Source organism: Delphinapterus leucas, chromosome 9, assembly GCF_059928025.1.
Source record: "Delphinapterus leucas isolate spDelLeu-1000000601 "Yukka" chromosome 9, BTC_Dleu_Yukka2, whole genome shotgun sequence".
Classification (NCBI taxonomy): Eukaryota; Metazoa; Chordata; class Mammalia; order Artiodactyla; family Monodontidae; genus Delphinapterus; species Delphinapterus leucas.
Genome location: NC_143137.1, coordinates 60,973,701 through 60,987,255, shown reverse-complemented (window position 1 = coordinate 60,987,255; position 13,555 = coordinate 60,973,701). Strand labels below are relative to the sequence as shown.

At 39.2% G+C, this 13,555-nt stretch overlaps 1 protein-coding gene across 1 annotated transcript in view; it reads left to right on the top strand.

The window, feature by feature from the left end:
• The window catches only part of COL28A1 (collagen type XXVIII alpha 1 chain), a 162,091-nt gene that overhangs the window by 51,420 nt on the left and 97,116 nt on the right, over positions 1 to 13,555 (top strand). Inside the window, 4 exon segments of the mRNA XM_089917047.1 lie at positions 1,571 to 1,639; positions 4,129 to 4,198; positions 7,526 to 7,593; positions 11,778 to 11,846. Of these exon segments, the coding sequence (XP_089773173.1) occupies positions 1,571 to 1,639; positions 4,129 to 4,198; positions 7,526 to 7,593; positions 11,778 to 11,846 (276 nt within the window).

The following is a 13,555-nucleotide window of genomic DNA, read 5'->3' as shown; positions in this document are numbered from 1 at the left end:
AAAATTGAATGAACTGGAAAAAGATTCCTTTGCATTCAATGTAAATTGAGTTATTTTCATTTGTCATATCGGTGGGGAAGAAGAATAATTTGTTAATATTTTTGGTATCGTGTGTGATAGTAGCTAGGCCTTGTCTGTTTAGTTTGCAATCTAGTTTTCACGCTTATGTTTACTTTCCCCCTCGTTAATTGCTCTAACATTAGAGTAAGCTGTCATGGATATTAGAGCTTTGATTAAGGTCTTGGATGGTTAAAAGCTAGTTTTCCCACAAGCATAGCAATTTAAATTGAATTAAATGCTAGCTTTTTCCTTCAATTAAAGTCTTTACTAAATTGGCTATGCACAAATACTAAAGAAGACTCTTTTAAATATACAGTATTAGGGAAAGGCAAAAAAAATTAAATATGGGATACAGTTAGCTTTCTCTCTCACAAATCTGTAGCTGTGATCAGTCACTGATGAGCATAATGCTATATCCTAGCTCTGCTACCAGGCTTGAGTAGAAAGTATCTCTTAAATTACCCTGGATTACTATATATTGAGTCCCAAGATCACTCAGTGTGTCTGCAGCCGGCTGGCTTTGGGACTCTGGGCAACTCAGTAGACCTTGTTCCATCAAAGATTTACTGCCCTGGCAAGAAAGCCCTAATTATCTTTCTAGGTCCATTAGAGGAAAAGCTCCAGTTCATGTTTCTACAATTCTTGTTGTTAGTCCCTTTTCTACTTTTTTTTTTTTTTTTTTTTTTTTGCCTTCTGGCCAAGAAGAAAGAGGGGAAAACTTTATAACCTTTTAAAATTCCAGGTTTAAGTGACTCTTTTGCTGTTATTTTTCAATGAGTATGTTTCCTGTCAGTCCATTTCAAAGCCTGGGACTGTGTTGTTTTTCTTTCCTTATGTGAGAAGTCCTCACCTATCTGAGTGCCTTTTTGAGGAACAGCCACATGGGCTTCTTACTTTTAAACACTGAGATGGAAAATCCTGTTCCTCCTTAATGATTCTATCACGATTCCTACTTGCACATAAACCTCCAGTGGATTCAACCAGTTCCTGAAAGAATTCAAGTTTGAATCTAAATTTATCAGGATGGAAATTAAAACAACATATGAATAGAATTCAGTGCTTTAAAACAGCTGTGTAGTGATTTCTTCACAGGGCTCCCCTGATAACCTAATTAAATGATTAATCACTTCACATCCTTCTCCAGGCCACACAGTCCTAGATTTTTAGCCTTTCCTCATAGGATTGATTTCCTCATCCTTATTCTGAAGCATCACTTAATTTCCATTTTCCTCCAATTGAGAACACCGGAATAGAACATCTTATGCCAATCAAATGGAGCAAGTATTTAATACAATGAGAATATTATTCTTCACAACTCTATGATTCTACTGATCAGTATGGAGTTTACTAGAAGGATTCTCACTAATTACATGAACAGGACTATGCCCATGTGAACTGAAATATGACCATTTTCTTTCTTCCCGTCTCCTCTCTTCCCTCTCCTCCCATTCTCTCTCTTTCTCTCTCTCTCTCTTTTCTCTTGTTCCTCACCCCCTCGTATCCTAAGCAGGGTCCCCGTGGGCCTGAGGGAGCACCAGGAGAGAGGGGCTTACCAGGAGAAGGACCTCCAGGACCAAAGGTAACAACAACACCTTCTACACTGAGGGAAAATGCTTTGTATTGCATGGTCATGAATGACAAATTTACAAAAATGTGTCCTAGCCAGTTATCCCAGGTCAAGGATCTTCTCCTGACCATCTTCACCCTATTAAACGAAGTAATATGTAAATTTCCCCTTAACATAAAGCTATAGTGACATTTGCAAATATAAATAAGTAACTGAAAGGCTGCTTCTTCATATAATTACCGCATATGAAATTAGAGAAATCTCTTAAAGTAGTTTGTAGTCATTAAAGTCACAGTGATAAATAGCATTTTTATGCCCAGAAATTAAGTTATTGAACGTGGCTATACCAAGCTTTACCCACAGCTTTGTTTTGTGAAACGTACAGAAGAAACAGTCCAATAAAACAATTTGTCGTAGTACTTCCATTAACATAAGAAAGGAAATGTGGGTGGGTGGAGGGAATTGGAGTTACCATGTTACCAGAAGGAGCAAAATGTTATGCAAGACCTACCTTTTACCTGGCAATTGAGAATTTAAACGTTTCCACTGCCTCCCATATGTAATTCTTGGAGCTCAGGTTCCTCTAGACCAGGGCTTGGCAAACTTTTTCTGTAAAGGACCAGACAGTAAATATTTTAGGCTTTGTGAGCCATACGATATCTGTTGCAACTACTTAACTTCTGCTGCTGCAGCATGAAAGCAGCCCTGAACAATGTATTAATAAATGAACTTGGCTGTGTTCCAATAACGCTGTATCTACAAAAAACGTGCAGTGGGCTGAATTTGGCCAATGGTCTGTACTTTGCTGATCCCTGCTCTAGACTCTTTACCCATAATATATGGCTCCTTTGCCAAAGGCCACCTAGGAAATGATTTTCCAAGACACTTTGGGCAGCATCAACAAAATTTCAGAGTAAGTAAGGATAAACTTTGGGGTCCTTTTTCCTTCTTTTCTAAAACCTTTCCCCCAGAGACACATGCATGCATACACACTACCCAGAGAAGCATATGCTGCTTTCTAAGTGTCTAAGACCTTCCACTTCAGTCATTCAGTCGAGTCACTGAGATCCAACCTTCTCAGTACGGCCTCACACTCTAAAATTGCTTCTCATTTTCAGCCTCTTCCACCATGATCAATATTCAATTATCTGTGAGAAACCTAAATCTCAACTAAAGGGAAATCAATTAGTTAAAACAAGTAATTCACACGAAGTTGTAACTGCTGGATTGAATTTTAAAAGAAGCCCTTGTTAACTAACAAATTTTAATTTGTTATAGTAAATGGAAATAATATGTCGGATGAAGTGGACATTACTAATGCTCTTGACTAACAAAAATATCATCATGAGAAGGCAGAGGCCAGCAATTTGGCACCACATTTCAGAAAGTTTTATAATACATAATTTCTTGAATTTTTCTTTGGCACATAGTAAATTTCTATTTATATGTTGCCCAAACAACCTGAAAATTCAAATAGCCAGAATTATTTCTCCTTATCATCTGTGGGGTTTAAAAAATAAGAAATAAGTGAGAAAGGAATAAATGAAACACTGCGAAGCCTATTTCAGGGCATGTCTTAGTGACAGTTTCAACGGCATGAAATAATGATACACTCCTTCATAATAACACACTCTGACTCATCAAAGAAAGAACTCATTATATTCAGTGTTGTTTTAGGGTTGAATGGACACAAATATACTCTGTGGTAACAATCAGAAGAACCCATTAGTCAGAACACTTCACTCCCCAACCAGCAAGACCAAATCGGAGGTTTCTGTATATTCTTCTTGGGGCTACTTTGCAATGACGTAGGGCTTAAGTGAAGAAATTATGAATATAGAGGGACATTAAGGTGTGTTTTCCTGTTTCCTAGGTTTCCTGCAAATGTTCTTTGATTCTGCTCTCGGTTCATGAAATGTGTGCTATTTCTGATTGATTATATGGTTTGTTTTTCATACAAATGCACAGTGTTATGACTTCATTGATATTACATTACAACCAGAGCTATTCGCATGGGTCATGTGACTCTGGAAGCATATCCAAGAAGATTTTCCATGAATTCTTCTAAAACTAAGTTTTCAATAAATGATTATAAATTCTGGTATAAAACATGTAATAAATAATTCAATCTTAGCAAATATTATTTCATATACTGAGAGGCAAATTTTCATTGTGTAATGGATCCAGTTATAGAAATGTTGAGGAAATGGAAGACTGATTCTGTTAGTTATAATATGTGATTGATCAGATCTCCCATATCCAGATATATCTGATTATATTAGGAATGGAGTGCTTTTCCAACTTTAGTGATGCTGCATGCGTTATGCTTGGATAGATTCTATTTATGAATGTTAATGCTAATTTTCTTCGGCAATTTACAAATCTTGGAGTTAGAATTACCCATTTATAGTTAGCAGTGAATTTAGATGCTTTGAATGCTTGAACTGTTTTAAAATCCTGAATTTTATTAGTGCATTGATATCCCTTCCATATACTTTCAGGGTGAAAAAGGTTCTGAAGCACCAGTTGGCCCACAAGGATTAGAAGGCCCATCAATTGAAGGGGACAAGGTACTGCAAAAGGGTGTATAATAGAAAGGATGAGAATACAATTATTTTTTTCATTGTTCTTTCCATACGTACATTTATGAACTATGTACAACCTGATGATCATACACCACAGGTATCCAGTTAATTATGAAGGCCTTAAAGACCAGTGCAAAGGGAAAGCTGCCAGAAGGGGAAGAGTTATAAGAAATGTGCAAAAAACAGAGACCTCAGATCAGTTTGGAGTCATTTATATGTCAATGTCTAAGCATACCATTATATTATATATTATATTAAAATAACGATTGACATTGATGATTATCTTGGGTGTTGTATTTCTACTTGAATTGCTTATTCCTTTTACTTACTATTTACTGGTAGCTGTCTCTTCTGGGCATCTGTATTTAAATAGCAGAGACAGCGGTAAATAGTGAATTATACAAATTTTAGATGTCATACAATTCTTGGTTCAAATAGCTCAGCACTGGTAGTGTAACTCCACTTCCAAAGTACCTTAAAAATATGTAAGATGCTCCTTCTTCCTTTGGAGCACTGAGTACAAGAGAACTGTTGTGTTATGAGTTTAGTAAATTAACTTATCCAGGTGTTGTTGAAATGGCATTCGTGGTTTTACGTCTGGAGCTCATGCAAAGAAAACACATTAACTGTCAGAACATTATCACATAGTAATTGCAAGACTTTCATCTGCTATTCCCTTACCAAATCAATACTGTCTTCCCTTTCCCTTCTCCTTTCTTCCTTTCCTATTCTTTTATATTCTGTGATTCAAGAGGCTAGATAAACACCTCTATAAGGACTCTCAAATACACACAATTGTTGCAGCACAAGGAAGTAGCTTTAATATAGATATTAAATGTAAGTAATAATACCCCAAAGAGAATCTCTCTTATTTTATTGAATATTTGCAGAAGAATGATATGAGTTGGGTTTGGAGTTAGGGGGAGTGAACTTGAATCTTGCTTCTGCCATCGATCAGATGTGTGAATGGGAGTTACTTAACCTCATCTGGAAAATGGAGACGCTTACTCTCAGAGGGTTGTTGTGAGGATTAAATGAGATAAAGCATGAAAAGCATTTAGTGCACTCTCTGCCACATGATAAGCAATCAAGTTCTGAATCAGAACAGCCCAGCTTTGAAGTAGAACTTGAGTCCTTTACATGTTTCCATCCATGATATTTATTTAGACTAGGGATTGACACAAAGTGAAACACTGAGAAGCATATGCCAGGACATGTCTTAATGACAGGTTCCGGTTTTTAATATTATATAAAGTAGGATCTAACGATGTGCTTTTGTTTATAAAAACATATTTATTTTAGCCCAGGCAGTGGCAAACTACAGGGCAGCCTGCCTGTTTTTGTAAATAAAGTGTTACTAGAACACAGGCACACCTGTTCATTTGGGTATTGTCTATGGCTGGTTTTGTACTACCAAAATAGCATTCATTTGTTATGAAAGAGACCTTATTATGACCCAAAAGCATAAAATATTTACTATCCAACTGTTTAAGAAAAAGTTTGTAAGCCCTGGTGTAGTCTAAATACAACTGACATTAGAATAAAAGTATTTATTCATGTTGCCTAATCCAGTGGTCAATTCTCAGTTGCCAACTTACTTGACCTATCAGTAGCGTCCTCTGCTAGGATCTTCACCTTCTTGAAACAATCTCTTCACCTGACCTCTCTGGCTGCACCTTATCAGTCTCTACTGCTGGTTGTTCTTCATCTCTCTGACCTCTAACACTTGGAGCCTCCAAAGGGCTCAGTCCTTGAACCTTCTCTCTTCCCTATCTACTTGTAAACTCACCCAGTCATGGCTTTAAATACCATCTATATACTGAGGGTTCCCAAATTTATGTCTCCAGCTCAGGCCCCTCTTGCCTACTTGATACCTCCATTTGGATGTCTATTTTAGGCATCTCAGGCTTAACATATCCAAAACTAAGCTCCTGGTATACCCTCCCCCAACCTTGCTTCATCTCAGTCTTCTCCTTGTCCATAAATGACAAGTCTATTCTTCCACAAACCTCAAAGAAATCCTAGGGTCCTCTCAATCTGTAACAAATCCTGTTGGCTCTATTTTCAAAATCTATTTAGGATCTGAGCACTCCCCACCACCTTCACTCAACAGCCTGGTCCAGGCCCCCATCATCTCTCACAGGGACATCTCTTCAGTTTGTTCTCGGTACGGCTTCCAGAGTGAGCCTTTCAAGACTATGTCAGATCTTTCACTCCTCTGCTCAAAACCCTCTAGTGGCTTCTCATCTCCCTCAGCGAAAAGCCAAAGTTCTTGCTATGGCCTAAAACACCCTACTGATGGTTCTGCCTGAGCCCACTGCCACACTTCCCTGACTCCATCCTCTACCACTTCCCCTCGTGCTCACTAGCTCCAGCCACATTGCCTCTTTGCTATTTCTGGAATCTGCCAGGCATCACCCTTGTACTGGATGTTTGCTCTGCCAGGAATGCTTTTCCTCCAAGTTTCTACCTGGCTCATTCCCTCTCATCAGTGAGACCATCCCTGGTCACCGTTTCCAAGACTGCAGCTGTCTCCCCGTCCCTCCATTTATTTTTCTCCTTAGCACTTACCATTATTCAACATACCATTTATTTCTCCTATCCATCTTGTTTATTATCTTCTGTTTCCTCTACAAAAATGAAAGCTCTATGAGGAAAGAGAGTTTTGACTGTTTTGGTCACGGCTGTTTCCCTGTGTTTGGACCAGTTCCTGGCACATAATGAACACTCAACAAATATTTGTTGAAACACACAGAGAATGGATGAATGGTATTGTTCTTCTTACTGATAACTCTCACTTTATTTCCCAAATTTATTCCTGGAAAGAGAAGGTGAGGTTCTTTAATTTTGCTGCACTTACCTTAGATAATTTCTTAATTTTTAAAATGCATTTTAGTAAGATTTGGAGGGAAAGGGTATTTAGAAATTTAAAAAATATTTTTCTTTAATTTCTCTCTCAAATATTTATTTTCTTGCACCCTATGAATTTTATACTTCTAAATATTTCTGTTATGATCCTAGCAAGAAGGATTTGTGTCATTACAATAACAATTCAGGAATTCTGGGTTCTTGTGTGAAAAATAAATGTAAACTGGGGCAAAGAGTCACCAATTTAGACCAAATAGTGAAAACATCATTCACTATTTTGGCAAATTTGAACTACAAACTATTTAAAAGGAACAGTGTTTTCTAAGTTTCCATGTGGAGCTTCTTTATGGTTTAAAGATAGACTTTAATCCAGCATAATTCAAGATTAGCATAGTATGAAATAATGAGGTTAGTTGTTATACTTCTGACTTATTTTCTACACTGTGGGATATGGGACCTATGGGACCCCAAGGACCAGTGGGCATCCCCGGAATTGGGAGTCAAGGGGAACAGGTAATCGATGCTTTCTCTCTTTCCCTTTTGTACAGAACATTCTGGCTTAAACCTGGTGTTCACTGAAGGCCTGTACTGCAAACTACTATAAGAACATTTGATAGTGAAATTGCAATGGAATATATATCCAAAAGTGCATGTAGGGAAGGATAAGATGGTTTCATGAGATTTTAGTTTTTAGAACTTCTAAAGACTTAAAAAATAAATTGCATGTTTCTTGGTGTTGTGACTTTTAACATTAAAGTCTAATTTACAGGACAAGAGTTTTGGAGCGTTATCTTATATTTTTAGTTTCCCTTGGGAGTGATAATTTATTTACCTGTTGGTTTGTGTGTGTTTTTTCCCTTGAAGTTTTGTGAATGATGAAATCCCACTCTCTTCTGATGCCAGTAGATTAGTGTTTCCCACCCCCAGCCACGTAGCAATCTAAAAAACTATTAAACTTAAAACAAGGACCAGAATCAGAGGGAACCACTTTACTGAGGGAGCATTGTTCCTGAACAGAAGCAAACCACAGATAAGAGTTTACAAATAGGTCTTGGCCGCTCTTGGTCAGAGCAAAGGAAAGATCTGTGAGGCTGTGTCTAAATTTATGGCTGGAATGACTTCCAAATTCTTCTGATCACAACTTTTGGAAAAGCAAGGCAATTTTGTTAGATTGAAATAATATGAAGAGGGCTTCCCTGGTGGTGCAGTGGTTAAGAATCCGCCTGCCAATGCAAGGGACACGGGTTTGAGCCCTGGTCCGGGAAGATCCCACATGCCGCGGAGCAACTGAGCCCTTGCGCCACAACTACTGAGCCTGCGCTCTAGAGCCCGTGAGCCACAACTACAGAAGCCCGCGAGCCACAACTACTGAAGCCCGTGTGCCTAGAGCCCGTGCTCCGCAACAAGAGAAGCCACGACAATGAGAAGCCCGCGCACTGCAACAAAGAGTAGCCCCCGCTCGCCGCAACTAGAGAAAACCCGCGCACAGCAACAAAGACCCAACACAGCCAAAAGTAAATTAATTAATTAATTTTAAAAAAGAAATAATGTGAAGATAATATAACAGTACTATCCACCTACATAATCTCATTTAATCAAAGTGACCAACAAATCCAAATTTACGCTGAATGTCCTCCTGTGTAGAAAGTGGCAAAACAGTTTGATTAAAATTTATGATTATGGTTTGAATTATTCTGTTGCTTAGCAAACAAATAGTACTTCCTTCATCTAGGGTAGTGAGAGAAGGGAAGGATGAAAAAGGAGATAACTCCAAATCTCACTGTTGACATTAACTCTGAGTTTATTTCTAATCATATTCTAATTAATCAGTATTTTTGTTGTTGTTAATCCAAGCAACAGCCAAGTTGGGTATTACTCCTTTTTCTATTTCCTTCCCCTTGGTAGAGGTCCTAGTATAATACATTAGGGGGATTAGGGTGCAGAAGAAGCCAGGATAAATATTTAGATAATATTTAGATAATAATTAAGAGCTGGTTTGTTTGGACTACAAAGGTTTGACTATGCTGCCAGGCATTCTCAGACTTTGTAGTTGTTTTGCTGCTTTCAGCAAAACCGTTTCAGCTAGTTTCTGATCTTGGAAGTGACAGCGCTGTCACATCCTGGGCCTTGTGGTGTTCCTGGTGCTGAGTCGCCACTGTGAAGCTGAAAATGAGGTTCAAAGAAAGCCAAGCCTTTCCAGATGGCCTGTGAATCTTGGACCTCCCACCTGCAGCTCCCTGATGCCTTTAATACTGTTTCTTGGTGGAACCTGTTGTTCTACAGCTTGAAAAGAAAACAAAAGAAAAAACAAAAAGACCTCTTTGACTTTTGTTTTCTCACCCCCTTCTCTTCTTTTCCAAGAGAAAAAACCTTTTAGGGCATATGTGACCATATGGAGCTGGCCCCTATTGGATAGGAAATTGAATGGAATGTGTCATTTGTAAACCGTCTGAACAAGAAAAGAATTTGTTTACCTTTTTAAGACAAGTGATTTAAATTCTACTTCAATTTAACCTCTATGCAGGCAGTTCCGCATTTTTCTTCTTATCCTTAATTTAACATGTTTACCCATGGAATTACTGTTATAACTAGATCTTCCCATTTCTCTTATAGACATTAATTTTCCCACTCATCTGTTTCTGGGGGAACTTCTGTTTCCAGAAACATGTTTACAGTATTTCTCAAGTGGCCTGCAGATTTTCACTAAATATTTGGAGGCTTGACTCCTTCAAATCTCTTTAAAATGAATCGAAATATAAATAACCACATATACCTGTGTACACACGTATATGCACACATATCCTTTGAATTTTGGGGGGTCTTGCATGCTACTTGTAGACTGTTGTGTAAGTCAGGAAGGATTCCTCCTTATAATGGTTCAATATAAATACTGAATCTCAGCTTCCTTAAGTTGTTTAGACTGCTTCATCTTCATCAACAAAAATGAACAAACAGTTGTATCATCTAGCTGGAGAAAATGGGATAGCATTTGTAATAAAATAATCATGTATCTGTAACCATTATTTGCACAATTATGGCCTGTGGGGTGTAAACAAAACAAAATCTTAGTTTTTTCTCTCATCATCACTTTAAATTTTTTTTAGTAGGTAAAGTTCTTTCTTTTTCTTACCACAGAAAAAAATTACCAGCTGGCTACAGACTTTCCTTATCACTTTTAGGTAATAATAAGTTATAGGATCACCTCTAAGTTTCAAATCAGTTTTAATTGTCTAATAAAAACTATCTAGTCAATGTATTAATCTTCCTTTTAATCTTCATTTATCTTGTACGAGCTGCAGGGAGAATCTGTTGTCCATGGGATGGAATGTGCTTCTTATCCTCCCAGGCTGAATCAAGGATGGGAGCATGGGAGGAGGCATGGAAGTTCTTTCTTGGCTGGTCTATTGTCAGATGGTTTTGGGTCCTCTGGTCTTGGCAGATGTTTGATGCTGACACTCTTCCTGGTGGGGCTCCTGCACTGCCCCTGCGACTGCCCCTCCTGGGACATGGATGAAGGACTCTTTCCCTCCAGCTGTTTCTCCCCATAAGCCTCTGCTTTCCTGGGGCTTTACTCTATACTGACTCTCTCTGTTGGAGTTCCATTACTCTTCTAGGTCCTCTTGGACAGGATTCAAAGCAGTTCCAGGTCAACTCCAAGCATCTAGAGTACATCTGGGCCACAGGAAAAATCTCGTGGGTCCTTTGCACTGACAAGCTCTGGATGCACAGGCTGATCCCACCCCAGCCCTCTGCTGGCTATCACAGCCCATTTTAACTTGCTCAGGCATGAGTCAGACACGGGTCCATTGTGTTCCAAAAATAAAAATCAAGGTCTCCAAGTCATTTCATTAATGTTCCCTGTCTAGAATGTGGGAAAGAGAGAAGCAAGCCAAACCCCTTCCATTTTCTCCAAGGAAAACACTTTATGAGACTATTCTCTCCAAAGAAGACCTTATTACATACATCCTGTCTCTTCTCCCTTCTTATACCCACAATGTGAATGAGAGTCAAGTATTAGACCGTTCTTCAGTTTGGTGTTTGCAGGCTATCGCTTCTTAGAGCCTAGGTCAAATTTTCAATTTCACATCCTGAGAGATATTGCTTGGTACAGCTAGGACACAGGTTTGCCTGCATGTGACTGAGGTGAAATAGGTTAATAAGATGGAATTTTTGTTTCTCTTATTTAAAACTCCAAGCTGGCGTGTTGGCTCCATTCGTCAGGGAATTCAGAGTTTCAGGCTTCTTCATTCTTGTTAGTCTGACATTCCAAGGGTGCTTTCCTCATCCACATAATCCAGGATAGTAACTATGTCTTCACTTCAGCAAGGGGGAGGGGAACAAGGAAAGAGAAGGCATATCCTTCCTTTAGCATGAACCAGAAATTGCCCAGATCACTTCATTCACATCCCATTGGCCAGCATCCAATTCACCTGGCTGCACCAGGGATTAGGAAATATGGTCTTTATTCTAGGCAGCCATGCAGGCCAGTTAAAAATTCTCTTACTATGGAAAAATGGTAGAATGCATATTATGGTTCTACTAGCAGCCTCTGCCACCCATTCAACAAGTATTAACTGAGTATAAGTAATCAATTATGGGATGTGAACTAAACTTTTACTTTAGAAGATTTGAAACTACTCTTATTTAAATTTCTTTTTAATTTCACTCATATTATTTTTTAAATTTTCATTTTAAAGGGAATCCAAGGTCCTATTGGTCCACCTGGTCCACAAGGGCCCCCAGGACAAGGCTCACCTGGTCCCAAGGTAACTTTCTAAATGAGAGAAGAGTTTAATCTATCTATATTCTGATTGTCGTTTTCTGGTCAGTGGCCAGTGCATTTGGAAGGCAGCAGAGGAAATGAACTTAAAAATGAGAGATCTCTATTTAATGTAAAATGTACTAGCATTCCTAATGGTTTAGAAAATGTTATATGTATTCTTTGTGCTCTTAGAAGCTTTTGCATTCATCCCTCAGTATCTGCTGGAAGGTTGATTCCAGCACTCCCACCCCTTCCCTATACCAAAAGCTGAGGATGCTCAAGTCCTTTATATAAATGGTGTAGGATTTGCATATAACCTACTCACATCCTCCTGTATTTTAAAAATCATCTCTAGGTAACTGCTAATACCAAGTACAATGTAAATGCTATGTAAATATCTGCCAGCATGCAGCAAATTCAGGTCTTTCTTTTGGATATTTCTGGAATATCTTTCCTTGAATATTTTCCATCCAAGATTGGTTGAATCTGCAGCCGAGTCCAAGCTCACACCACTTGCTGCGCTACAGGCCAGTAAGTCAAGAGACACAGTGCAGGGGAGAGGAAAAGCAGCAAACCAAGAAGATGGCATACTAATGTTCTAAAGAACCATCTTAATTTGGGGTAGAATTCAAGTTTCTTTTATGCTAGGGAAGGGGGAAGCAGGAGGGAGTTAAGATCAAGAAGAGAAGGACGACCACAGATATCTGGGCGCCAGCAAGGGTCCGAGGAGGGTTCTGAAAACATTTTGTTCTTGGTTAGTTGACTTCAGTTGACCTGAGTCTGTTCCTGATGTTCCTATAAATCTTGATAAGACAATCGTTATTTTTGTTCATACTTCCTTATCTCCTCGTGGGAGGTAAGTTTTGAGTAAGGGACTGTTTGCACAAATCTTAACCTGAGTCCCTTTAGTGATTAACATGTCTACATGCAGGGCTGAACAGAGGCTTATGACTCAGAGGTTAAAGCAGCAGAACAGATAGGTACAATATGGAGTCAGAGATGCCAAGCTTCTATAAACAAGAGGCAGGCGGTGGAGGGGGATCTTAGTTCCTGAAGAACAACTCAGGGATATTCATCAGATTGTTATGTCTGTCCCTTATGGAGGAACTAGTACTCTGTTTTATCGCTCAACTATTGTCATTACTTTTTTTGTTTAACTCCTCTTGCTTTGTTTTTGTTTGTTTGTTTGTTTGTGTTTTGCAGTATGCTGGCCTTTCACTGTTGTGGCCTCTCCCGTTGCGGAGCACAGGCTCCGGACGCGCAGGCTCAGCGGCCATGGCTCACCGGGCCCGGCCGCTCCGCGGCACATGGGATCTTCCTAGACCGGGGCACGAACCCGTGTCCCCCGCATCGGCAGGCGGACTCTCAACCACTGCCCCACCAGGGAAGCCCTCTTCCTTTGTTTTTGCATTCCCTCGTTTCACTAATTAGTAACTGCCTGTGCCTGCTCCTTAGAACTCAGGGAGGGCCCAGGAAATTAAAGCCTTTTTCTACAAGCGGGAAATGGAGGGGCTTTTGTACCTGGGAGGGCCTCACAGGGTCCTACTCGATTTCAATCCCCCTTTTTCTTCTATACTACTCAATTCTAAGGGGAACAGGGCAGATAAGAAATGGAATAAAGTTTTGGATAGAGAGGTTAATCACAAACTCAACAGAGGAACTCAGTTTTATGGGGACTCAGTTTCAAATCCACAGACAGAGAACCGGTGGCTA